General features: G+C 46.9%; 1 protein-coding gene across 1 annotated transcript; it reads right to left on the bottom strand.

Moving 5' to 3' along the window:
* SLC51A (solute carrier family 51 member A) lies at window positions 1–26,583 on the bottom strand. Its single transcript, XM_087965608.1, has 9 exons — window positions 26,466–26,583; window positions 20,608–20,702; window positions 18,820–18,974; window positions 15,373–15,446; window positions 12,439–12,597; window positions 10,623–10,734; window positions 8,953–9,099; window positions 3,214–3,319; window positions 1–823 (listed from the first exon to the last, which is right to left on the bottom strand). Exons 1-9 carry the CDS (start codon window positions 26,507–26,509, stop codon window positions 687–689), a joined length of 1,029 nt encoding a protein of 342 aa, XP_087821734.1. The 5' UTR covers window positions 26,510–26,583; the 3' UTR covers window positions 1–686.

The following is a 26,583-nucleotide window of genomic DNA, read 5'->3' as shown; positions in this document are numbered from 1 at the left end:
CACCTTAAGAGCCTCGTTCCGATGAGAAGAAAAACGCGAAGATTTATTTGGCGAGCTTTGCGCACTTTTAACAATAGGCGTGCCTGTGGCGATAGGCCAAACGTCGCTCCGCAAAGGTTGATTTTTTTCTCTCTCTCATGCCACCAGCCAGCAGCAAACCTCTTTGTGGACTTATAACAGTTCACTTAGTGGCCATTCGAAGTTACAGCGGCATTGGAGAAAGGGACTTACGACCGTTTTTTTCACACTTACGACCGTTGCAGCATTCCTCAGGGTCACATGACTTACATTCAGATGCTAATGTCAACTGATCAAATATTCCCATGGTCTTTTTAGAGTTGCCATCAGAAAGGGAGGAGGGGGAGCAGTGCGGCAGCTTGGAAACTGAAAGTTCATTCCATCAATGTTTTCAAAGATAGTAGCTAGGTGACCGAGGTTTCTGCCGGGCAAAATTCTAACTGACTCAACGTTTATGATGGTTCCATGATTCCCCCTTTCAGATTCGCTTAACTCCTGCGGCAAAGAAGGCCGTAAAATGGGGATAAAGCTTGCCTCACAAATGTCCCAGCGACGTAACATTTTGGGCGTCGTAAGTTGAGGACTACCTTTACGGTGGAATTTGGCCGTTTTGCCCCAGGGTTTTTATGTGTTGGAGGTGGGGGGGGCTGGGTCTCAGACCCTCCTTCTTATTGCTTGATCTCGGCTATGTGCTCTGGAGATTCGCGGAGGCAGCATCCCGGTTTGTCGTCCGGCTTCCGGTAATACATCCTGGTCAGCACCGTGAGGACAAAAGTTTCCAGGATCAAGAGCTGGCAGTGCATTTCTTGGAGCAAAAGATTGAGGAAAAAAAAAACAGCAGGATTATAGTTGTCTCCTGGAATCAGGTGGGATTCAAATTTTTTAACAACCAGTGCTGTGGGCATGGCTAGGTGGGTGTGGCCCTGTGACTGGGTGGTCGTGGCTTTTTTTTTCTTTTTGCAGTAAACCCCCCCATTTTTTTTGCCGTGTGGAAGCCTCCAGGGGAGCCATCTTGCTCCCATAAAGCTTCCTTGGGGCCCAGGAAGTCAAAAAAACAGCGTTGGGGGGAGGGGCTTGAAGCTCCCTCCCAGCACCCCTTTTTGCCTCCTAGGCCTCAGAATAGCCTCCTGGATGAAGCAGTAAGATAGCGAGGGGAATCCTGGCACAGCTGATCGTCGGAACAGCTGATCGGTGAAAACAGCTGATTGTCAGAACATGATTGTCAGAACAGCTGATCGTCAGAACAGACGATTGTCGGAACAGCCGATCGCCGGAACAGCTGATCACCGGAAACAGCTGATCGTTGGAAACAGCTGATCGTCGGAACAGCTGATCGTCGGAACAGCTGATCGTCGGGAGGAGAGAAAAAAAGAAATACCTTAAGGCAGTGATGGTTAACCTTTTTGGTGCCAAGTGCCCAAAGCATGCGCGCATACACGCGAATGCACAGGTGCGTGCCCCAATCCTCAAAATGCAATGCAAGCCCCCTCCGCGCATGCGCCCCTGCCCCCATGCATTCCCTGCACATGTGCCCTCCCCCCCGTTCCTGCCTTCCCTAACCTCGCAATTTGTCCCTGCGCACCCAGAATTTCTTCCTGCCACAGAGAGGCACCTGCGGAGGGTGGAACCTGAGGCGATCAGGGAAGGCACAGGTGGCAGGAGTGCAGGAGAAAGGTAGGGCCCGCTGACGGGGAAACTGCGGAGATCGGTGAAGGCCCTAACCTCGTGCATGTGTGGCAGAGACCCGAAGAGCAGCTGGCCGGTGGGAGGCACATGCATGCGCAGGGAAGCTGGGCTGGCAGGATGGCTGGCGTGCCCGCAGAGAGAGCTCAGGTGGCATGCATGCCATAGGTTCGCCATCACTGCCTTAAGGAGTGACTGGGCAGGGAAGAACGCAGTCAACGATGTCGGGCATGCACGCAATGTCGCGCATGCACAATAAGGACTGACTAGGCAGGGAGGGCAGAGAGAGGCAGGGCCAACCAGGGGCACAATTTGCCGGTTCTCTGAACTGCGTGAATCCTAACAACCGGTTCTATAGAACCGGTCCGAACCAGTCAAATCCCACCCCTTGCTCCTGGTCCTCTGAAAGCAGCTGCCTCCCGCCCGATGCTACCTTCCGGAAGTTTCCTGGACTATGGTTCCCAGTGGCCGTGCTGGCTGGGAATTGTAGTCGCTGCATACGCGGAAGGTGCATTTGACTTTGCGAGCTGCTGGCGTTTGCTGCCCACTACAGGTATCCTGGACTTACGGCCACAATTGAGCTTGAAATTTCTGTTGCTAAGCAAGACATTTCCCATTTTAAGACTTTTCTTGCCACAGTTAGCTACCCACTCATATTTTTGATGGTTGCCGCATCTTGGGGTCACATGATCCCCTTTTGCAACCTTCCGATAAGCCAGGTCAATGGAGTAAGTCGTATTCACTTAACAACTGTGTGACTCGCTTAACGATGGTAGTGATTCATTTCACAACAGTGGCAAGAAAGATCATAAAATTGGAGTGGGGGAAGCTCACTTAACTCTCTCACATAGCAATAGGAATTTTGGGCTCAACGGTGCAGGTGATCATCACAATTAATTGCAAATATTCCTCATTGAGTTCTAATGAATCACCACATTTCTTTCAGTATACTCCATTTTTTTTCTCATCACCTTACTTAGAAAATTTTGGGCATCCTGGAAGTTTTATTCTAGCACAGGGTGAAGAATGATGGACTTCAACTCCCAGCATTCCTCAACCAGCCATGGTGGACTTCAAAGCCCAGAATTCCTCAGCCAGCGGTGATGGACTTCAACTCCCAGAATTCATGAGGTGAGGTCAACCAGCCGTGATGGACTTCAACTCCCAGCATTCCTCAAACAGCCGTGATGGACTTCAACTCCCAGAATTCCTCAATCAGCCATGATGGACTTCAACTCCCAGAATTCATGAGGCAGCCATGAGGGCTCAAGGAATTCTGGGAGTTGAAGTCCACAAGTCATAAAAGGGCCATCATTCCCCACCTCTGTTCTAGCAGATCTAGAGCCCAGATTTAGGTTGAGAGAAGCTATGTTGTACAAGAGCATTGTGGGAAATATGCACAGAGGATTCTGGGAATTACAAGAATCGGAATCGCAACTTATGGAGAGGAGATCAGGTTGTGGAAATCTTGATTTAACTCGCCCCCACCCACCCCCAAAAAAAACAACTTACGCTGGCCTCGGGCTCTGGAGGAGAAGGGTGGGGAGCAAGCAATTTGACCCCCGTTGGCCAAGATGCTGAAGATGGACGACTGCACGGCCACCAAAATGAGGAGGACCTGAAAACAGAGGAAGCCAAAGAGATGTTGAACCAATTTCAGATGTCTAAGAATCAGAATAGAGCTGGAAGGGACTTCAGAGGTCTTCTAGTCTGACCCCCCTGCTCAAGCAGGAAACTCTATTCCATTTCAGACAAGTGACTGTCCAGTCTCTTCTTTTAAAAAAAAACCAGGGATGGAGCACCTACAACTTCTTGTGGCAAGCTGTTCCACAGGTTAATTTCACTCTCAGTTAGGAAGTTTCTGCTTAGTTCTGCAACCATTCATGCATATGTTTTAACCCTCCAGGCCTTTAATCCTCCTTGTTGCCTTTCTCTGCACTTTCTTCCAAAGTCCCAACATCTTTTTTGTAATGTGGGGACCAAAACTGGACGCAGGATTCCATGACTGGCCTTACTACACAACAGCGGTGGGACTCATCTCCAGTGTGTGTGTGTGAGTCTGCCTACCGAGATGAGGTGGACCAACACGGTTGCTGCTTTCGTGGTGTGGAGACAACAACTTGCTCCTCAATACCAATAAGACCAAGGAGCTGATAGTGGACTATATAGAAGGAACAGGTCAGACCTCCAGCCCTTGCTTATCCATGGAGACCGAGGGGAGCAAGTGGCCAATTTTAAGTTTCTGGGTATCACCATCATAAAAGAGGACCTGACCTGGGGGGGCTCACATTGCAGCCCTGGTCAAAAGGGCCCAGCAGAGATTATACCACCTGAGGCTTCTCAGGAAACAAACAACTGGATGCAAAACTGCTGGTGACCTTCTACCGCTGCACCATGGAGAGTATCTTAACTTACTGCACCTCTGTAGGGTTTGCCAATTGCACATGGGCAGATAGGACAGCACTCCAGAGGGTTAACGTCACTGCCCAGAGGATCCTGGGTTGCCCTCTCCCCTCTTTGGAAGAGCTTTATAGCTCCCGCTGCCTTAAGAAAGTTCAAAACATCCTCAAAGATCCATCTCATCCTGGGAACCCCTTTTTTTGAACTATTACCACCTGGCAGACGGTACAGGATAATAATAAAAACAAGGACAAATAGGCTGAAAAACAGTTTCTATCCCAGGGCAGGAGCTCTATTGAATTCTACTGTATAGTGCAGTATTAATGCAATATCAGGGGTCTTCAATTCAATTGTATAGAATGTGAAGGATGTGTGTTTGTGTTTTATTTTCATAGTCATAAATTGTACACTGAAGATGGCATTTGATTTTGTTGCACGAGGTGCAATGACAATAAAGTAAACTAAAATTAAACTGAAGTAAGGCTTTATTAAAATGTTACTAATAATTCACATGATTTTGGTTCTAGGCCTCTGTTTATACAACCCAGGATCGTATTAGCATTTTGGGGCTGCCGCCGCACATAGCTTTCTCATGTTTAAGGGATTGTCCAAGCAACCTTGATCAACATTGGCTCAACACACAAAGGCCTCATCTCCACCTCAAGACAACAATCGCCTCTCCTCGTTGACAGGGTGTCAATGAGGAGCAAACAGGATGATGAGGGGACTGGAGGCTCAAACATACGACGAAGAACGGTTGCAGGAACTGGGCCTGGCTAGTGGAGGGAAGAGAAGGACCAGGGGAGGCAGGAGAGCATCTTCCAATATTTGAGAGGCTGCCCCAGAGAGGAGGAAGGAGTCAAGCTATTTTCCAAGGCACCTGAAGGCCAGACAAGGAATAACAGATGGAAACTGAACAAGGAGAGATTCAACCTGAAAATAAGGAGGGATTTTCTCTGACAGTGAGAACTATCAACCAGTGGAACAGAGCTTGTGGGAACTTCATCCCTGGAGGCTTTCAAGAAGAGATTGGCAGCGGTCAGAAATGGTGTAGGGTCTCCTGCTTGGGGTTGGGGGTTGGACTAGATGACCTACAAGGTCCCTTCCAACTCTAATTATCGGTTATCTGAGTCCTTCACTTACAAACCATGCATTTAGTGACAGTTCCCAAGTGACCAGAAAGGGATGCTATGTTTTATTTCATAACAACCGTCGTAGCACCTCCAGGGTCACGGGAACCAAAATTCAGAATGCTTGGCACCTGGTTCATATTTGTGACGGTCGCACTGTCCCGAGGTCACGTGATTCCCCTTTTTTTTGAAAAGTCAAAAATCAAGGGAGAAGCAAGATTCGCTTAACGACAGCAGTTATTCGCTCAATAACGATGGTGAAGAAAGGTCGCCAAATGGGGGCAAAAGGCACTTATTCGACTGTCTTAGACATTTGGAACACAGTTGTGGTTCCTAAGCCAAGGACTACCTGTATGTTGAATGGGGTTTCAAGTAGAACTAATCAATCAGGATAGAGCTGGAATAGACCTTAGAGGTCTTCTAGCTCAACCCCCTTGTCATGCCCCTGTTGGAATCTGATTCTGAGAGGGAGGCCAGACAACTGACAGAGAGCGGGAGTATGGCTCCGTTGGCTGTGGAGGAAACTGGAGAAGGGCAAAGTCCAGCTGGGCAGAGCAGGGAAGAGGTAGAACAAGGAAGGGGGAGGTCAGAGGAAGACCCAGGCCCACCCTCCTCTTCCTCCTAGGGCACACAGGGAAGAACGGAGAAGGGAGCAATGTGGGTTGCGTGAATTACGGGGGAGAAAAGGGCCCTGATTCCCTTCATTAGCTGCAGCTGGGAAAACAGTGTTTAAAAAGAGTGTTTGCGCACAGCACCTTGCTGGAAGCAAAGCATGCATTATCTTGGTTTGTCAAGTCTTATCTGGGTTCCGGGCATCCTCCCAACGTTGTGTGTTTTGTTATCTTTTGAGTTCTGCAATTCCTTATTTTGCCCTGTCGGGTTAATTGCTGCAGTTGTGGTTTATGTTGGGTTTTATTTAGATGTACTTTGGGTTCGGACTGAATTTCTTCCCTTTAAAAACTGTTCTTGGGAGAGTTTTTTTCTCCAGCCGAAGATCACTGGACGTTGGGGGCCAAGTTGGAGGGATGAAAGGGACTTTACCTACTTTTGTGACTTGGTTGCTTTTGTGCCACGCCCCTTTGGGTCATCACACCCCTGCTCAAGCAGGGGAACCTATGCCCGCCTAACGTGTTTCCCCGAAAATAAGACCCTGTCTTATTTTTATTTACTTTTTGCAACCAAAAAAAGGCACCAGGTCTTATTTTCGGGGGACGTCCTCCACTGACTAACCTCACTGGTGCACGTTGCTCCTGGCCTCCTTTTCGCTGTCAGAGGCCTACAGGAACTTCTCCTGTGGCCGGCAAGGCCTCTGCAGCCGGTAACGGAGCTTTGGATCGATCCAGAGCTTTCATATCGGCTCCAGAGGCCTTCAGGAAAACCTTTGCCAGCCTTGCCAGCTGCAGAAGAAATGGGCCAACAAGGCAGGTGTCGGGGTATGTGAGGCCTGGCTACACCTGTCCACAGGTAAGTAGTAGGACAGCTCCACCCCCCTATTCCCACCCTAGCTTAATTTTTACCCATCCACTCTGGAGTGGGTGGGATCTTAATTAGGGCTTATTTTGGGGGGTAGGGCTTATATTGGGTGCATGTGTAAAAACCAAGCTAGGACTTATTTTCAGGGTAGGTCGTATTTTGGGGAAAACGGTACAATTGAGCCCCTAATTTCTGTTGCTAAGAGAGACATTTGTAAAGTGAGTTTTGCCTCATTATAAGACTTTTCTTGCCATTTTTGTTAAGTGAATCACTGCAGCTGTTAAGTTAGTTGCGCATAACCCTGGGACATAGAGAGAGAGAGAGAGAGAGAGAGAGAGAGAGAGATCAATTGATTATTGATAGATAGATAGATAGATAGATAGATAGATAGATAGATAGATAGATAGATAGATGGATAGATAGATAGATATAGATATAGATATAGATATAGATATAGATATAGATATAGATATAGATAGATAGATAGATAGATAGATAGATAGATAGATAGATAGATAGATAGTAGATAGATAGATAGATAGATAGATAGATAGATAGATAGACAGACAGACAGACAGACAGACAGATAGATAGATAGATAGATAGATAGATAGATAGATAGATGATAGATGATAGATAGATAGATAGATAGATAGATAGATAGATAGATAGATAGATAGATAGATAGATAGATAGATAGATAGATAGATAGTAGATAGATAGATAGATAGATAGATAGATAGATAGATAGATAGATAGATAGATAGATAGATAGATAGATAGATAGATGATAGATAGATAGATAGATAGATAGATAGATAGATAGATAGATAGATAGATAGATAGATAGATAGATAGATAGATAGATAGATAGATAGATAGATAGATGATAGATAGATAGATAGATAGATAGATAGATAGATAGATAGATAGATAGATAGATAGATAGATAGATAGATAGATAGATAGATAGATAGATAGATAGATAGATAGATAGATAGATAGATAGATAGATAGATAGATAGATAGAGATAGATAGATAGATAGATAGATAGATAGATAGATAGATAGATAGATAGATAGATAGATAGATAGATAGATAGATAGATAGATAGATAGACAGACAGACAGACAGACAGACAGACAGACAGACAGACAGACAGATAGATAGATAGATAGATAGATAGATAGATAGATAGATAGATAGATAGATAGATATATAGATAGACATAGACAGACAGACAGACAGACAGACAGACAGACAGACAGACAGACAGATAAATAGATCGATAGATATAGTAGATAGATGATAGATGATAGATAGATAGATAGATAGATAGATAGATAGATAGATAGATAGAGTAGATATAGTACATAGACAGACAGACAGACAGACAGACAGATAGATAGATAGATAGATGATAGATAGATAGATAGATAGATAGATAGATAGATAGATAGATAGATAGATAGATAGATAGATAGATAGATAGATAGATAGATAGATAGATAGATAGATAGATAGATAGATAGATAGATAGATAGATAGATAGATAGATAGATAGATAGATAGATAGATAGATAGATAGATAGATAGATGATAGATAGATAGATAGATAGATAGATAGATAGATAGATATAGTAGATATAGTACATAGACAGACAGACAGACAGACAGACAGACAGACAGATAAATAGATCGATAGATATAGTAGATAGATGATAGATGATAGATAGATAGATAGATAGATAGATAGATAGATAGTAGATAGATAGATAGATAGATAGATAGAGTAGATATAGTACATAGACAGACAGACAGACAGACAGACAGACAGACAGACAGACAGACAGATAGATAGATGATAGATAGATAGATAGATAGATAGATAGATAGATAGATAGATAGATAGATAGATAGATAGATAGATGATAGATAGATAGATAGATAGATAGATATAGTAGATATAGTACATAGACAGACAGACAGACAGACAGACAGACAGATAAATAGATCGATAGATATAGTAGATAGATGATAGATAGATAGATAGATAGATAGATAGATAGATAGATAGATAGATAGATAGATAGACAGACAGACAGACAGATAGAGTGGGTGGGATCTTAATTGGGGCTTATATTGGAGGCACTGGTAAAAACCAAGCTAGGACTTACTTTCAGGGTAGGTCGTATTTTCAGGGAAACGGGGCAATCCTCCTATTCTCTCCTATACCGCTAGAATTACCTGGAAGCAAACGAATTTTCCCGTCATGCTCTGCTCTGCAAGGTGAGATTTGGCTTGCCGGAAGAGGATGGCCAGCGACCAGAGGGCAAAGAGGGTGGACACGCCAAGGGAGGTGTTGATCCAAAGGGCCACGCTCGTGGCTGAAATCTAGAGGCAAGAGAACAGAGATGCCAACAAGGCTGAACCCCAGAGGCTCCTGGTCTGGACCGGCGGAGAGATCCTGGATCAGGAGGTCCCCAAACTTGACAACTTTAAGCCTGGTGGGCTTCAACTCCCAGCATTCCCCAGCCAGCCATGCCTGCTTTTTTTCTCTCTCTCTCTCTTAATTTCCTAAAGTGGAGAGAGATTGCAGAGGAAGGGATTACAAGAGAGTAAGCTCTGCTGGCTGGGGAGAATTCTGGGAGTTGGAGTCCACCCGCCTTCAAAGTGGCCAAGGTTGGAGACCCCTGTGCTGGATGGATGCTTACTCTAGCTGTAATCCTAACCCAAATCCCAAATTGAGAAATCTGATTTCACTAGAAGAAATAAATGGTCTGGGCTGAGAAACTGACTAGACCCTGTTACGAAACTGACTGGATCAGATGAAGCTAGAAGAGACTTAAGACCATGCAGGACTGAGGATACGGGTCCCAATTAGGCTTTGAAGTGAAGCCCACCCCCAGGTAGCCCCCACCCACCCCCCATCTGCCCCCTTTAAAGCAACTGCCTTTTCTCCTGGGCTCGGCCCTTCGTTTTAAAAATCTGCAAAGCTCCTTGTTGGATGAGAATCCAAGTCAAGAAGCCCCCCGCGCTGATGATGTTAGCTAGTTTGGTAATGAAATGTCTACAAGAAAACAACCAAGCTCAGGAAGAACCAAGGCTTCCACAGTCGCCGTCCTCATTCCTCCTCCTCTTCCTCCTCCCCGCAAACCCCACTCCCTTCTAGCCCTGATGATGTTGCCCAGTTGGGTCATGAAACGTCTGCAAGGAAACCACCCAGCTCAGAAAGGACCAAAGAGCCTGCAGTCATCTCTTCCTCCTCCTCCTCCTCCTCCTCCTCCTCCTCCTCCTCCTCCTCCTCCTCCTCCTCCTCCTCCTCCTCCTCCCCCTCTGCAAACCCCTCTCTCTTCTTGCACTGATGATGTTCCCTAGTTGGATCATGCAACATCTGCAAGAAAACCATCAAGCTCAGAGAGCACCAAGGACCCCACCGTTTTTCTCCTCCTCCTCCTCCTCCTCCTCCTCCTCCTCCTCCTCCTCCTCCTCCTCCCTCCTCCTCCTCCTCCACAAATCCCACTTCCTTCTAGCACTGATGATATATCCTACTTGGGTTATGAGATGTCTGCAAGAAACCAAGTTCAGAGACCACTAAGGACCGTCTTCCTCCTCCTCCTCCTCCTCCTCCTCCTCCTCCTCCTCCTCCTCCTCCCCCCTCTGCAAACCCCACTCCCTTCTAGCACGGACTATGTTCTCTAGTCGGGTCATAAAACGTCTCCAAGAAAACTACCTCTTTAAATCCTCCCCTTTAGGAAGAAAAGGGCTAAGGGGACCTTGGGTGGGTTTTTTTCTTCTTCTATTCTTCTTTTCTACTCTTCTTCTGTTCTTCCCTGAAGAGGCAGAAGGAGGAAGGATGCTTCGCTGTGTCCCTCCCTCCCTCCCTCCCTCCCCCGAGGGCCCGGAATGCCACTTACGTTGGCCGTGTCGTACAAGCCTTCGACGCTTAAAACGAGGCCCAGGAAAGTGCAGGATACCTTAAGGAAGGCGTATTGGAAGGCGCCCAGCAGCATTAAGCGGAGTTTCCGCCTGGAAAGGATAGAAGGAAACACGCCCATTATCCTTGGATTAAACCTCTAGCCACCGGACTACAGGTCGTCCTTGAGTTACGGCCACAACGAGCCCAGGATTTCCATCGTTAAGTGAGATGCTTGTGAAGTGAATTTCGCTCCCTTTTACGACCGTTCTTGTCTCCGTCGCTAAGTGAATCTGTCGTGCCCCTGTTGGAGTCTGACTCCAAGGGAGAGGAGGAACAGCAGAACAGGGAGTGGGAGTGTGGCTCCGGAGGTTGTGGAGGAAACTGGGGAAGGGCCCAGGCCGGCTGGGCAGGCAGAGGAAGACCCAGGCCCACCCCCTCTTCATCCTAGGACATGCAGGGAGGAACGGAGAAGGGAGCAACGTGGCTTGCAGGGGAGGAAAGGGCCCTGATCCCCTTCATGGGCTGCAGCTGGGAGGACTGTTTAAAAGGACAAACTGCGCATGGCCAAGTGCTGGAAGCAAAGCGTGAAATATTCTTGTCGGAGCTTATCTGTGTTTTGGCTTCCTCCCAACTGTGGTAGAAGTATCTGGTAAAGTCTGCAATTAATCATCCTTGCTTGCCGTAGTAATTCCTTCAGTGTGGTTTGTGTTGGGTTTTGTTATTTCTAATTAACTTTACTTTGGGTGCGGACTGCATTTACTCCCTCCGTAAACTGTTTTCTTTAAGAGTTTGATTTCCAGCCGAGGATAATTAGACATTGGAGCCAAGTTGGAGGCATTAAAGGGACTTTATTCTATTTTTGTGACTTGGTTATTTTTCTGTCACGCCCCGGATCATCACAGAATCACTGCAGTTTGATCAGTTAGTTAAACCCGTCGTTAAGTGATTCCGGCTTCCCCGTGGACTTTCCTTATCGGGGGGGGAAAGACTCTGGAGTCCGGGGAAGGGAAAAACATGGCCCCACCTCCCTGCCGTGGTGCAAGAGGCCAACTAGGCCACGCCCACCATGGCCACGCCCACCCAGCAACCGGGCAGAGGACCGATTGCTGAAATTTTTGAAGGCCAGACCTTGCTTGGAATGCAGACACCTTGTCATGCCCCTGTTAGAATCTGACTCCGAGGGAGAGGAGGAACAGCCGACAGGGAGTGGGAGTGTGGCTCCGGAGGTTGTGGAGGAAACTGGGGGAGGGCAGAGGCCGGCTGGGCAGTCAGAGGAGGACCCAGGCCCATCCCCTCTCCATCCTAGGGCATGCAGGGAGGATGGATAAGGGAGAGACGTGAATGGCATGGTCTACGGGGGAGGAAAGGGCCCTGATCCCCTTCATGGGCTGCAGCTGTGACAACCGAATAAGAGGACGGACCTGCGGATGGGCGAGTGCTGGAAAAAAAGCATGGAAATATCTCTAGTTTATGGTTCCTCTCTGAGTTTGGCGTCCTTCCCAGTGTGTGTTATCTGTTATCTGTGGACGTCCTCCAGCCCTTATCTTGCCTGGTTCCCTTAATTGCTTCAGTGTGTGGTTTGTGTTGTTTTTCCTCTTTATAATTTATAGGCATTTATAGCTTAAACGGCATTTCCTCCTTTTCGTAACTGCATGTGGGGGAGTTTTTTTTTTTTTTTGTCTCCAGTCAAGGATATTTGGAACTTGGAAGCCAAGTGAAGAAATAAAAGGGGCTTCACCTGTTTTTTTTTTGTGACTGTGTTTATTTTGGAGCCCACCCTGGGTCGTCACACACCTCTCCTGCTTTCCACTCACCTGGTCATGGTGATGGGGGGACAACAGAGGCAGCAACAGCAGCAAGGGCCTGTCCGGATCAGCATGGGGGTGTCCTTCAAGGCCTCCAGCAAGGCTTCCTGCCCTCCAAAGCCTTCCACCATGACCAGCATCGTCAGGTAAAAGCAGACGGCGAAGTAGCTGCGTGGGGAGAAGCGAAGCCAAAAGCCACCATCATTAGTCAGAGAGAGTGGAGCAGAAGAACGTTAGTTGGAAGGGGACTTTGGAGGTCTTCTAGTCCAACCCATCCCCCGCTCAAGCAGGAGGCCCTAGGCCGCTTCAATCCAGTCTCTTCTTAGAAACCTCCAGCGATGGAGCAGCCACAACTTCTGGTGGCAAGCAGTTCCACTGGTTAATTGTTGTCACTGTCAGGAAACTTCTCCTTAGTTCTAGATTGCTTCTCTCCTTGATTAGTTTCTATCTGATTCTGCCTTCAGGTGCATTTGGAGAATAGCTTGACTGCCTCTTCTTTGGGGCAGCCCCTCAAATATTGGAAGACTGCTATCACGCCTTCCTGTCTCCCTCCCTCCCACTTCCTTTTTTCCCTCCCTCCATTCCTTCCTTTCTGCCTCTCTCTCTCTCTCTCTCTTCCTTTCTTTCTTTTCTTTCTTTCTTTCTTTCTTTCTTTCTTTCTTTCTTTCTTTCTTTCTTTCTTTCTTTCTTTCTTTCTTTCTTTCTTTCTTTCTTTCTTTGTTTCGCTTGGAGAATAGCTTGACTCTCTTCTTTGGGGCAGCCCCTCAAATATTGGAAGATGCTATCACGCCTTCCTGTCTGCCTCCCTCCCACTTCCTTTTTTCCCCTCCCTCCCTTCCTTCCTTCCTTCCTTCCTTCCTTCCTCTCTCCTGCCTTCCTCTCTCTCTCTCTTCTTTCTTTCTTTCTTTCTTTCTTTCTTTCTTTCTTTCTTTCTTTCTTTCTTTCTTTCTTTCTTTCTTTCTTTCTTTCTTCTTTCGCTTTTTGGAGAAGAGTTTGACCTTCTCTTCTTTAGGGGCCCCTCAAATATTGGAAGATGCTATCATGTCACCCCCTCCTTCTTTTTCATCAAACTAGACATGTCTTCCTGTCCATCCATAGTTTGCTCAGATTTTCTTTCTTTCTTTTTTTCTTTCTTTCTTTCTTTCTTTCTTTCTTTCTTTCTTTCTTTCTTTCTTTCTTTCTTTCTTTCTTTCTTTCTTTCTTTCTTCTTCTCTTCTTCTTTTTTCCTTTCTGTCTTTCTTCTTTCTTTCTTTCTTTCTTTTCTTTCTTTCTTCTTTCTTTCTTTCTTTCTTTCTTTCTTTCTTTCTTTCTTTCTTTCTTTCTTTCTTCCTTCCTTTCTTTCTTTCCTGTCTGCCTCCTCTCCCACTTTCATATTTTTAGCCTCCAGCCTCCTAATTATCTTTATTGCTCTTCTCTGCACTCTTTCAAGAGTCTCAACATCCTTTTTTTTTTTAACCTGGTGACCAAAACTGGATGAATGAACGAACGAACGAATGAACTCGATGCAATACTCCAGGTGTGGTCTTCACCAAAGCATCATAAAGCGGTAGTAAGACTTCACAAGGAACATCACAACCAGCTTAGGGCTCTGCTTTGTGTGTTGAAGGACAGGTTTCTTCCTCCTTCCACGTAACCTGGGTAGATCCACCCCCTCAGCCCCAGCTTGATGTCTTCGGAATAATAGAATAACATGGTTGGAAGGGACCCTGGAGGTCTTCTAGTCCAGCCATCCTTCATAGGTTTTAGGCTCTAATTCCCTCCATCCTCTTTGTGGCTCTTCTCTGCCCTCTTTCTAATGTCTCAACATCTCTTCTATATTGTATATCAACAAATCTGGGGTGTGATGGACAATGGTAGCTCACCCCAAACATGAGCTCCAACACTCTTCTGGCAGAACAATTAATCAATGGAAGAACTTGCCTTCCAGGAGTTTCCAAGAATCACTGGAGGTTTTCAACAATAGATTGGACCATCATTTGTCTGCGATGGCATAAGGCTCCTGGCTTGAACAGAAGGCTGGACTAGAAGACCTCTAAGGTCCCTTCCAACCCTATGATTCTATGATTTGGGGCAAGGGGTTGGAATAGAAGACCTCTGGGGTCCCTTCCAGCCCTATGATTCTATGATTTTGGGCAAGGGGTTGGACTAGAAGATCTCTAAGAGCTCTCCCAGCCCCATGATTCTATGACCTTGGGCAGGGGGGTGGACTAGAAGACCTCCAAGGTCGCTCCCAGCCCCAGAACTCTATGATCTTTGGCAGCAGGTTGGACTAGAAGACCTCTGAGGTCACTTCCATCCCTAGGACTCTATGATCTTGGGCAGAGAGTTGGAGTAGAAGACCTCCAAGATCCCTTCCAGCCCCATGATTCTATGACATTGGGCAGGGGGTTGGAGTAGAGGACCTCTGAGGTCCCTTCCAGCCCTAGGACTCTATGATCTTGGGCAGAGAGTTGGAGTAGAAGACCTCCAAGATCCCTTCCAGCCCCATGATTCTATGACTTTGGGCAGGGCGTTGGAGTAGAGGACCTCTGAGGTCCCTTCCAGCCCCAGGATTCTATGATCTTTGGGTAAGGGGTTGGACTAGAAGATCTCTAAGTTCCCTCCCAGCCCCAGAACTCTATGATCTTTGGCAGCAGGTTGGACTACTAGAAGACCTCTGAGGTCCCTTCCAGCCCTAGGACTCTATGATCTTGGGCAGAGAGTTGGAGTAGAAGACCTCCAAGATCCCTTCCAGCCCCACGATTCTATGACCTTGGGCAGGGGGTTGGAGTAGAGGACCTCTGAGGTCCCTTCCAGCCCCAGGATTCTATGTCCCACTGCCCCATCCTCCATATCAAAGGTCTTCAGCCATCCACGTCCATCCGGAAGGGCAACCCAGCCCCACCCCTGCGTGTCCATTCGGCTCAGCTCCGGAAGGCCACCTGCCTGGAGAGAGATACTCACGCGCCAATGGCCATGTCCACGTACGTCATGGCCCGGGGCACCCACAGTCCCAGCAGGCAGAAGACCGAGATGGCCTAGCAGAGAGAGGAAAGAAGGCCATGGGGCACCATGAGAGCATCCGAAAGCAGGCTTAGTCAGGGGAAACTGTTGGGGGGGAGATGGCTTGCAAGCCAAAAAGTAAAAAAATAAAATAAAATTTAAAAATGATCGGCCTCTTCAACTGGGTGCCCACCTGGAATGCACTAGGAATCGACCTAGGAGAGTTCTAGTCCCACCTTAGGCAGGAAACCCTGCTGGGTGACTTTGGGTCAATCACCAGGGATGGGGAGTTCTAGTCCCGCCTCAGGCATGAAAGACAGCTGGGTGACTTTGGGCCAATCACCAGGAGATGGGGAGTTCTAGTCCGCCTTAGGCATGAAAGACAGCTGGGTGACTTTGGTCAATCACCAGGAGACGGGAGTTCTAGTCCTGCCTTAGGTATGAAAGGTGGCTGGGTGACTTTGGGTCAATCACCAGGAGACGGGGAGTTCTAGTCCTGCCTTAGGTATGAAAGGTGGCTGGGTGACTTTGGGTCAATCACCAGGAGACGGGAGTTCTAGTCCTGCCTTAGGTATGAAAGGTGGCTGGGTGACTTTGGGTCAATCACCAGGAGACGGGAGTTCTAGTCCTGCCTTAGGTATGAAAGGTGGCTGGGTGACTTTGGGCCAATCACCAGGAGACGGGAGTTCTAGTCCCGCCTTAGGCATGAAAGACAGCTGGGTGACTTTGGGCCAATCACCAGGAGATGGGGAGTTCTAGTCCCGCCTTAGGCATGAAAGACAGCTGGGTGACTTTGGGTCAATCACCAGGAGATGGGGAGTTCTAGTCCCGCCTCAGGCATGAAAGACAGCTGGGTGACTTTGGGCCAATCACCAGGAGATGGGGAGTTCTAGTCCCACCTTAGGCATGAAAGACAGGTGGGTGACTTTGGGCCAATCACCAGGAGACGGGGAGTTCTAGTCCCACCTTAGCAGGAAAGCCTGCTGGGTGACTTTGGGCCAATCACCAGGAGACTGGGAGTTCTAGTCCCGCCTTAGGCATGAAAGACAGCTGGGAGACTTTGGGCCAATCACCAGGAGACGGGGAGTTCTAGTCCTGCCTTAGGCATGAAAGACAGCTGGGTGACTTTGGGCCAATCACCAGGAGATGGGGAGTTCTAGTCCCGCCTCAGGCATGAAAGACAGCTGGGTGACTTTGGGCCAATCACCAGGAGATGGGGAGTTCTAGTCCCGCCTTAGGCATGAAAGACAGGTGGGTGACTTTGGGCCAATCACCAGGAGACGGGGAGTTCTAGTCCCACCTTAAGCAGGAAAGCCTGCTGGGTGACTTTGGGCCAATCACCAGGAGACTGGGAGTTCTAGTCCTGCCTTAGGCATGAAAGACAGCTGGGTGACTTTGGGCCAATCACCAGGAGACGGGGAGTTCTAGTCCCACCTTAGCAGGAAAGCCTGCTGGGTGACTTTGGGCCAATCACCAGGAGACGGGGAGTTCTAGTCCTGCCTTAGGCATGAAAGACAGCTGGGTGACTTTGGGCCAATCACCAGGAGACGGTGAGTTCTAGTCCCGCCTTAGGCATGAAAGCCAGCTGGGTGACTTTGGGCCAATCACCAGGAGACTGGGAGTTCTAGTCCTGCCTTAGGCATGAAAGACAGCTGGGTGACTTTGGGCCAATCACCAGGAGACAGGGAGTTCTAGTCCTGCCTTAGGCATGAAAGACAGCTGGGTGACTTTGGGCCAATCACCAGAAGACGGTGAGTTCTAGTCCCACCTCAGGCATGAAAGCCTGCTGGGTGACTTTGGGCCAATCACCAGGAGACGGGGAGTTCTAGTCCCGCCTTAGGCATGAAAGCCTGCTGGGTGACTTTGGGCCAATCACCAGGAGACGGGGAGTTCTAGTCCCGCCTTAGCCATGAAAGCCTGCTGGGTGACTTTGGGCCAATCACCAGGAGACGGGAGTTCTAGTCCCGCCTTAGCATGAAAGCCTGCTGGGTGACTTTAGGACAATGACTCTTGTCAGCCCTGGAGTCCCCCTTAATGATACTCTCAAGAAGAGATTGGACTGCCCTCTGTCAGAAATGGTGTAGGGTCTCCTGCTTGGGCAGGGGGTTGGACTAGATGACCTACAAGGTCCCTTTCAACTCTGATTATCTGGCGCAGCTGACACACACAAAAACAGGGATTGGAGCTACTCCAGGAGAACCTGACAATGCCAGGAGCAAGGCGGAGTCCTTGGTGGCGTCTGAGGTTTGGTGGTTTTCTTGCATACGTTTCATGACCCAACTGGGGAACATCATCAGCACAAGAAATGAGAGGGGTTTGCGGAGTGGAGGAGGCGGAGGATGATGATGATGAGGAGGAGGAGGAGGAGGAGGAGGAGGAGGAGGAGGAGGAGTGTGGTGTCCAAGATGCTCTCCAAGGTTGGTGCTTTTCTTGCAGATGTTTCATTACCAAAGTAAGTAACATCAGCAGGGCTAGAAGGGATGCTGTTACCTAGTTGGGTATTGAAAGGTCTGCAAGAAAACCATGCAGCTCGAAAAGCACCAAGGACCCCCACACTCCTCCTCTGCCTTCTTCCTCCTCTTCCTCCTCCTCTCCACAAATCCCACTCTCTTCTTGTGCTGATGATGTTACCTAGTTTGGTAATGTAATGTCTGCAAGAAAATCACGAAGCTTAGAGAGCACCAAGGACCACACATTTCTCCTCCTCCTCCTCCTCCTCCTCCTCCTCCTCCTCCCCTCCTCCTCCTCCTCCTCCCCCTCCTCCTCCCCTCCTCCTCTCCACAAAGCCCTCTCCCTTCTAGCACTGATGATGTTCCCTAGCTGGGTCATGAAATGTCTGCAAAAGCATCCAAGCTCAGAGAGCAACCAGGACCATCAGTCCTCCCCTCCTCCCCCTCCTCCTCCTCCTCCTTCTCTTCCTTCTCCTCCTCCTCCCACCCCCTCTGTAAACCCCTCTCTCTTCTTGAACTGATGATGTTCCCTAGTTGGGTCATGCAACGTCTGCAAGAAAACCATCAAGCTCAGAGAGCACCAAGGACCCCACCGTTTTTCTCCTCCTCCTCCTCCTCCTCCTCCTCCTCCTCCTCCTCCTCCTCCTCCTCCTCCTCCTCCTCCTCCTCCTCCTCCTCCTCCTCCTCCTCCTCCTCCTCCTCCTCCCTCCTCTCCACAAAGCCCTCTCCCTTCTAGCACTGATGATGTTCCCTAGCTGGGTCATGAAATGTCTGCAAAAGCTCAGAGAGCAAACAGGATCATCAGTCCTCCTCATCTTCCTCTTCCTCCTCCTCCTCCTCCTCCTCCTCCTCCTCCTCCTCCTCCTCCTCCTCCTCCTCCTCCTCCTCCTCCTCCTCCTCCTCCTCCTCCTCCTCCTCCTCCTTTCTTGGTTACTAGGGAGCCATGCTGGGTGCTCACCGTGGGTGCTGAGTTGCTCCAGATGAGAGTTTTCATCTTGGCGAAGCAACGGGTCTTCTTGGAGAGGTAGACAGCGTCCTCCATGAAGATGACCACGGACGCCAGGGTCAGGAGGGTCACCATGCCGGTGATGGCCAGGTCCACAAATCCCTGCTCTGCAACCACCAACACGTTGAATGTTTAGCGGTGAAAATGCGGCCCTCCCTCCACAGGGAGCCCAACAGCCCTGCCCTGCCTTTGCCCTTGGTAGCTTCATTGGAGAATCTGATTTATGACCCACCCGGGGAAGAAACAGGGACGCAGGTGACTGTCAATGATGGATGCCAGAGTTGGCTTCGTGAATGCCGGCATGTTGCTCCGAATAAATCTTTTGGATTCTTTTGAAGCTTGGCTCGAATCTCCTGATTTAATTAGGGCTATTGTTGTCTGTGATGACCCCAAGGGGCGTGGCACAAAGGCAACACAGCCAAATAAGCAAGAAGAGTCTCTTTAATATCTCCAACTTTGCCCCCAATGTCCAAGTTACCTTTGGCTGGAGATACAGATACAGATACAGCCTTGGGCTGCAGAAAATTCAGTCCAAAACAAGGTACACACAAACTGTAACTTCAAATCCAAACAAACCAAACTGTAGTCATTAACTGGACAGGGCAGGAGAAGCAATTGCAGACTGGAAAGGCCAGCAAAACACACACACAGTTGGGAAGACACCAGGAACCCAGATAAGCCTCGACCATAAAAGATAATTCACGATTTGCTTCCAACCGTTTGCTGTGCGCAGCTTCCCTTTTTAAACATTGTGTTCCCAGGTGCGGCTAATGAAGGGAATCAGGGCCCTTTCCTCCCCCGTAAGCCAGCAACTCACATTGCTCCCTTCTCCGTTCCTCCCTGCGTGCCCTAGGATGAAGAGGGGGTGGGCCTGGGTCTTCCTCTGAACTCCCTCTCCCTTGTTCTACCTCACCCCTGCTCTGCCCAGCAGGACTTTGCCCTTCCCCAGTTTCCTCCACAGCCAACGGAGCCACATTCCCCCTCCCTGTCAGCTGCTCGGCCTCCCCCTCTGAATCAGATTCTGACAGGGGCATGACTCTGACACTAATCAGACTGAACAAGATATAGGTAGTCCTTGGCTTACAACGGTTCGTTTAATGACCGTTCAAAGTAACAGCGCTGCAAATATTGACTTGAGACCGGTTTCCACCCTTATGACTGTTGCAGCGGCCCCACGATCCAAATTCAGGCTGTGAGCGACTTGGAGTCAACCGCCAGGAGATTTTGACAACGTGACCACGGGGAGGTTTGCCACTGTCGTAAGTGTGAAACGCAGTCGTACATCACATTTTTCAGGACAGGCGATCCTCGGCTTGCAACCATCCCTTTAGGGATGGTTCGAAGTTATGACGACACTGAAAAAAGGGGCTGAGGATCGTTTTTCAAACTTATGACCATTTTCAGACTCCCCATGGTCACATCATCAAAATTGGCCACTGACTCCTATTTGGGGTCATGTTTTGATCCCCCTTTGCGACCTTCGGACAAGCAATCATCCAATTCACTTAACGACAGGGGTGGCTCACTTAACGTCCGCAGGGATTCCCTTAACACCAAGAAAGGTTGTAAAAAAGGAGGCTTTAAGACATGTCTCACTGATCAGCGGGAGTTTGGGGCTCCATTGGGCTTCGCGCGTCAAAGACCGCCTCTAGCGTGGCAACGCCAAACAGTCACTAAATGAAGCGGTGGTAAGTGGAGGATGAGCTATGCCTCCGCCTTGGTTGCGTCTTGCACACTTACGTCGCAGCAGCTGCAGCGCAGAAGGCGGGTGCGAGAAGCACGCCACGGGGACGCTGAAGTTGTCGATCAGCAGGTGGATCAAATCCAGGGATAAACTGCCCAAAAGAATGAAAAACAAGATCAGAGTTCAGGTGAAACGTACAAGCTTCCTTCATTCTCTCTGGGGTTTGCTCGTCCTGTCCAGAACTCCCCCCACCTCCCAAAAATATGGACTGTTTCTTTGGTTCGCGAACTTAGAATTATCTTTAACCATCAGATAATGGTTATCCACCCAAGTATTTGTTTGTGGGTTATTTTAAGGCAAGCAACTCCTTGTGAATTGACCTCTTTTCTGAATTCACACATTGCAAAGACTCTGTTGTGGTTAGCCGGCAGCAGGCGCGGACGGCTGAGGAGAGCGAGGACTCAGGTGAGGGGCCAGAACCATCGGGGAGTGGACTGTTGCCTTCAGAGATTGTGGGGGCTGGCAGCAGCGAGGAGGAGGTTCCCGAGGAGCCTGTGCTAAGTGCATATTCTATTCTATTCATATTCTATTCTATTCTATTCTATTCTATTCTATTCTATTCTATTCTATTCTATTCTATTCTATTCTATTCTATTCTATTCTATTCTATTCTGTTCTGTTCTGTTCTATTCTTTATTCCAATATCCTATTTGATTGTTTCCTAGTATGATTTGATTGCATGTTGTACCCTATGACTATTATTATTAAGTGTTGCACCTGGAGATTCTTGACTCTTGATGAATGTATCATTTCTTTCATGGACACTGAGAGCATTTGCACCAAAGACAAATTCCTTGTGTGTCCAATCACACTTGGCCAATAAAGAATTCTATTCTATTCTATTCTATTCTATTCTATTCTATTCTATTCTATTTTCTGTTCTGTTCTGTTCTGTTCTATTCTTCATCCCAATATTCTATTCTATTCTATTCTATTCTATTCTATTCTATTCTATTCTATTCTATTCTATTCTATTCTGTTCTGTTCTGTTCTGTTCTATTCTATTATTCTACTCTACTCTACTCTATTCTATTCATTTTCTATTCTATTCTATTCTATTCTATTCTATTCTATTCTATTCCATTCCATTCCATTCCATTCCATTCCATTCCATTCCTATTTCTATTCTATTCTAATGTGGACAAAAGTAAGGTTTTACATTTAGGCAGGAAAAACTAAAGGCACAAATACAGATTCAGCGAAACCTGGCTCAATAACAGTCACTGTGAGTGGGACCTTGGGATCCCAGGGGACAATCCCTTAAATATGAGCCAGCCATGTGTGGCAGCAACCAAAAAAGCCGATGCGACCCTTGGTTGCATAAACAGGGGCCTAGAATCAAAATCATGTGAAGTGTTAGTATTAGTACCGCTTTGTAAAGCCTTAGTAAGGCCACACCTGGAATCCTGCATTCAGTGCTGGTCACCACAGTAGAAAAAAGATGTTGAGAATTGGGGAAAAGGGCAGAGAAGAGCAACCAAGACGATCAAAGGTCTGGAGACTAAAACATACGAAGAACCGTTGCAGGATTTGGGGTTTGGCTAGTCTAGAGAAAAGGAGGGACGTGAGACCAGTCTTCCAGTATTTGAGGGGCTGCCCCAAAGAAGAGGGGGGTGAACTTATTCTCCAAAGCACCCAAAGCCAAGACAAGAACCAACGGATGGAAACTACCCTGTTGGAGTCTGACTCCGAAGGAGAGGAGGAACAGCTGACAGGGAGTGAAAGTGTGGCTCCGGATGTTGTGGAGGAGGCTGGGGAAGGGCACAGGCCGGGCTGGGCATTCAGAGGAAGACCCAGGCCCATCCCCTCTTCATCCTAGGGCACGCAGGGAGAAACAGATAAGGGAGAAACAGGAATGGCGTGGTCTACGGGGGAGGAAGGGGCCCTGATCCCCTTCATGGACTGCCTCTGGGAGGACTGTTTAAAAGGACAAACTGCGCATGGCCAAGTGCTGGAAGCAAAGCGTGAAATATTCTTGTGGGAGCTTATCTGTGTTTTGGCTTCCTCCCAACTGTGGTGGCTACGCTATCTGGTAGAAGTCTGAAAGTAATTATCCTTGCCTGCCGTAGTAATTTCTTCAGTGTGGTTTGTGTTGGGTTTTGTTATTTCTAATTAACTTTACTTTGGGCGCGGACTGGATTTACTCCCTCCGTAGACTGTTTTCTTTAAGAGTTTGATTTCCAGCCGAGGATAATTAGACATTGGAGCCAAGTTGGAGGCATTAAAGGAACTTTATTCTATTTTTGTGCCTTGGTTATTTTTGTGTCACGCCCCGGGTCATCACACTAATCCAGGGGAGAAGCAACCTGGAATTAAAGAGGAATTAATTCCCTGACAGTGAGAAACAACTAACCCGTGGAACTGCTTGCCAGAAGAAGTCGTGGTTGCTTCAACACTGGAGGTTTTCAAGAAGAGATTGGACAGCCATCTGTCTGGAATGGGTTAGGGTCTGCTGCTTGAGCAGGGGGCTGGACTAGAAGACCTCCAAGGTCCCTTCCAGCTCCATTCTGATTGTAGGATTGAATAAAGCCCCTTCTTACATTTGGATTCTGATGCAAAATGTGCATCTTTGATCACTCAGGCACAACTCGACTTCTTTGACCTCTGCGCAGGTTCATCCATCTTGACTTTTTTGACCTTTACACAGCTTACACACACACACACACACACACACCGATCTCCAGAAAAAAAAGCCCGTGCGCAAATTGTTGAAGGACCGTGCGCGAATTGTTGAATGGCGGTTTCAATTTGGAAGAGGACGTCCTGAAACCTTGGAGAGTTGAATGACCTTCCGGCTGTTAAAAGCACATTGGAAAAGTACCACGGGCTTTTTCTCCTGCCTTCAATGCTTTGGAGAATAGGTTCACACACACACACACACACACACACACACACACACACACACACACCCACCTGCCTTCCAAAACGCTTTGGAACAAGGGTGCTCAGTCACGAGGTTTTTTTAAAAAAAAATAGAAGAGATTAGATAATCATTTGTTTGAAATTTTATGGGTTTTGCTGCTTGAGCAGTGGGGTGGACTAGAGGACCTCCAAGGTCCCTCTGCTATTCTGTCATTCTCTACGACAGCCCCTAAGTACTGGAAGACTGCTCTCAATTCCCTCCTAATCCTTCTCTTTCTTAGACTAGAGCCAAGGGTCTTCAAACTTGGCCACTTTAAGACTTGTGGACTTCAACTCCCAGAATTCCTGAGCTAACATGACTGGAGGAGGAATTGTGGGAGTTGAAGTCCACAAGTCTTCAAGCTGTCAAGTTTAAAGACCCCTGGGCTAGAGTTAGATATACCTAGTTCCCTTAGACCAGGGGTCCCCCAAACTTGGCCACTTTAAGATTTGTGGATTTTCATTTATGGTGGAATTGCAAAGAAGCCCAAAAGTTCCAGGCAGAAAATTCAGAAATGGTTAGAAGAAATATGTATGATCAAAATAGAATATAGACCTGAATTTTTTTTTGGTTAAGAATTAACGTGGGAAAATATGACAAGGATATTATATATTTAATAATTCATATAATCACAGCTGCGAGATTGGCTTATGCACAACAGTGGAAATGTAAAGAAACTCCAAGTGAAATAGAAATAATTAGGAAAATTTGGATGTGTGCAGAAATGGACAAATTGACAAAAGAATTACAAACTGATGAATCAGATTATTACAAAGTATGGGATAAGTTTTATGGTTGGTTAGAAAAGATAAAAGATCAAGATAATAAGAAATGATTAAATGGATAGATGATAGATAGATAGATAGATAGATAGATAGATAGATAGATAGATAGATAGATAGATGGATGGATGGATGGATGGATGGATGGATGGATGGATGGATGTAATAGATAGATAGATAGATAGATAGATAGATAGATAGATAGATAGATAGATAGATAGATAGATAGATAGATAGATAGATAGATAGATAGATAGATAGATAGATATAGATAGATATAAATATAGATATAGATATAGATATATAGATATAGATATATAGATAGATAGATATATAGATAGATACGATAGATAGATAGATAGATAGATAGATAGATAGATAGATAGATAGATGATAGATGATAGATGATAGATGATATAGATATAGATATAGATATAGATATAGATAGATAGATAGATAGATAGATAGATAGATAGATAGATAGATAGATGATAGATAGATATAGATATAGATAGATATATAGATGATATAGATATAGATATAGATATATAGATATAGATATATACGTATTGTATATTATGTATATAGAATGTAAACATGCACTATTTTTATATGTGATTTAGCAATGTCAGACAACTATGTGGATTAGGAGGATTGTACCACGTTCATTTTTAATGTTTCTTTCTGTTTTCATTCGCTAGGTAAACATTTCTTTTACCCCAAAGGTGGTTTTTCAAAAAGCCCACTGGACATCCTTGTCTTTTTTTTGTTTCCCCCTTGAAAATGTTTCACTTCTCATCCAAAAAGCTTCCTCAGTTCTGACTGAACCGAAACGTTTTCAAAGAAAAAAAAAAAAACCAAGAAAGTCCAGTTGCCTTTTGCAAAACCACCTGTGGGACAATCATGACATAGATGACGGAGAATTTCCATGGACATATTTCTTCTTTTGGGTCTCTTTGAGTCCCTTGAGCTGCTGACCATTTCCTGGAGAAATTCCCGCTGTTTGTAAGTTGAGGGCAATCTCTCTTTTCAAAGGCGATTTACCGATTGCAAGAAAAATATATATGAGTCAAACAGCTGTTTTTTTCTGCCTAAGGCAAGACTAGAACTCACAGCTTCCCCGTTTCTAGCCTGGAGGATAAAATATATAAAGAAGGGTTGCTGGAATTGGGTATGTGTAGTTTAATGAAAAGAAGGACTAGGAGTGACATGATAGCAGTCTTCCAATATCTCAGGGGCTGCCACAAAGAAGAAGAGGAAGTCAATTTATTTTCCAAAGCACCAAAGGATAAGAAGCAACAGACGGAAACTCATCAAGGAGAGAAGCAACCTGGAACTAAGGAGAAACTTCTTAAAAATGAGAAAAAAATATCCAGTGGAACTGCTTGCCACCAGAAGTTGTGAACGCTCCAACGCTGGAGGATTTTAAGAAGAGAATGGACAACTTTTTGTCTGAAATGGTGTCGTGTTTCCTGCCTGAGCAGGGGGTTAGACTAGATGAGCTCCAAGGACCCTTCCCACTATGTTATTCTATTCTATCTTCTATTCTATTCTCTGCCCAGGAGAGAGATTTGGACTAAACCACAGTAGAGTTGTCCATCAATGGAGGCCTTCAAGAAGAGATTGGACTGCCATCTGTCAGAAGTGGTGTAGGGCCTCCCGCTTGGGAGGGAGGGGGGGTTGGACTAGATGACCTACAAGGTCCCTTCCAACTCTGTTAATCCGTTAAAAGAGTTAATGCACCAGAACAGAAGCCAAGATAAGAAACAACGCATGGAAACCCACCAACTTAGAACTAAGGAGAAATTTCCTGACAGGGAGAATAATTAACCAGTGGAACCACTTGCCACCAGAAATTGTGGGTGCTCCAACACTGGGAGTTTCTAAGAAGAGATTGGATAATCATTTGTCTGGAGTAGTAAAGGGTTTCCTGCCTGAGCAGAGGGTGGACTAGAAGATCTCCAAGGCCCCTTCTAACCCCATTATTCTGTGAACCAGTGGAACTACTTGCCACTTTGTCTGAAATGGCAGAGGGTTTCCTGCCTGAGCCACGGGGTTGGACTAGAAGACCTCTGAGGCCACTTCCAACTCTGTTCCACCGGTATTCTGTTCAACCACCGTACCGAACCAGCCCTACCAGAGGGTCTTAAGGGAGAAGGAAGGTGCCTACCTTGGATTTGGCATCAGGTTCTCCAAAGAAAGGTCCTCTTCCATGTTTACTTGCCTCGGTGGTTTCCAGCAGGCCTACCAGATCTTCTTGATCCCACGAGAAGCAGCGGCTCAAAAAG

This window comes from Notechis scutatus, chromosome 4, assembly GCF_049901735.1.
Source record: "Notechis scutatus isolate UNSWTSFEM ecotype Mainland chromosome 4, rNotScu1.2, whole genome shotgun sequence".
In the NCBI taxonomy this organism is placed as follows: Eukaryota; Metazoa; Chordata; class Lepidosauria; order Squamata; family Elapidae; genus Notechis; species Notechis scutatus.
The sequence above is the reverse complement of the archived record's forward strand: the minus strand, read 5'-3'. Positions and strand labels throughout refer to the sequence as shown.

What these genes read in the sequence shown, in the direction of transcription:
- SLC51A (XM_087965608.1), bottom strand. Translation starts at nt 26,509, where the DNA reads ATGGAAGAGGACCTTTCTTTGGAGAACCTGATGCCAAATCCAAG. An exon ending in GGAGCAACTCAGCACCCACG is followed by an intron (nt 15,447 to 18,819) that starts GTGAGCACCCAG and finishes TCTCTCTGCTAG; the next exon opens with GCCATCTCGGTCTTCTGCCT. An exon ending in GTGGACATGGCCATTGGCGC is followed by an intron (nt 12,598 to 15,372) that starts GTGAGTATCTCT and finishes CTCCCCACGCAG; the next exon opens with CTACTTCGCCGTCTGCTTTT.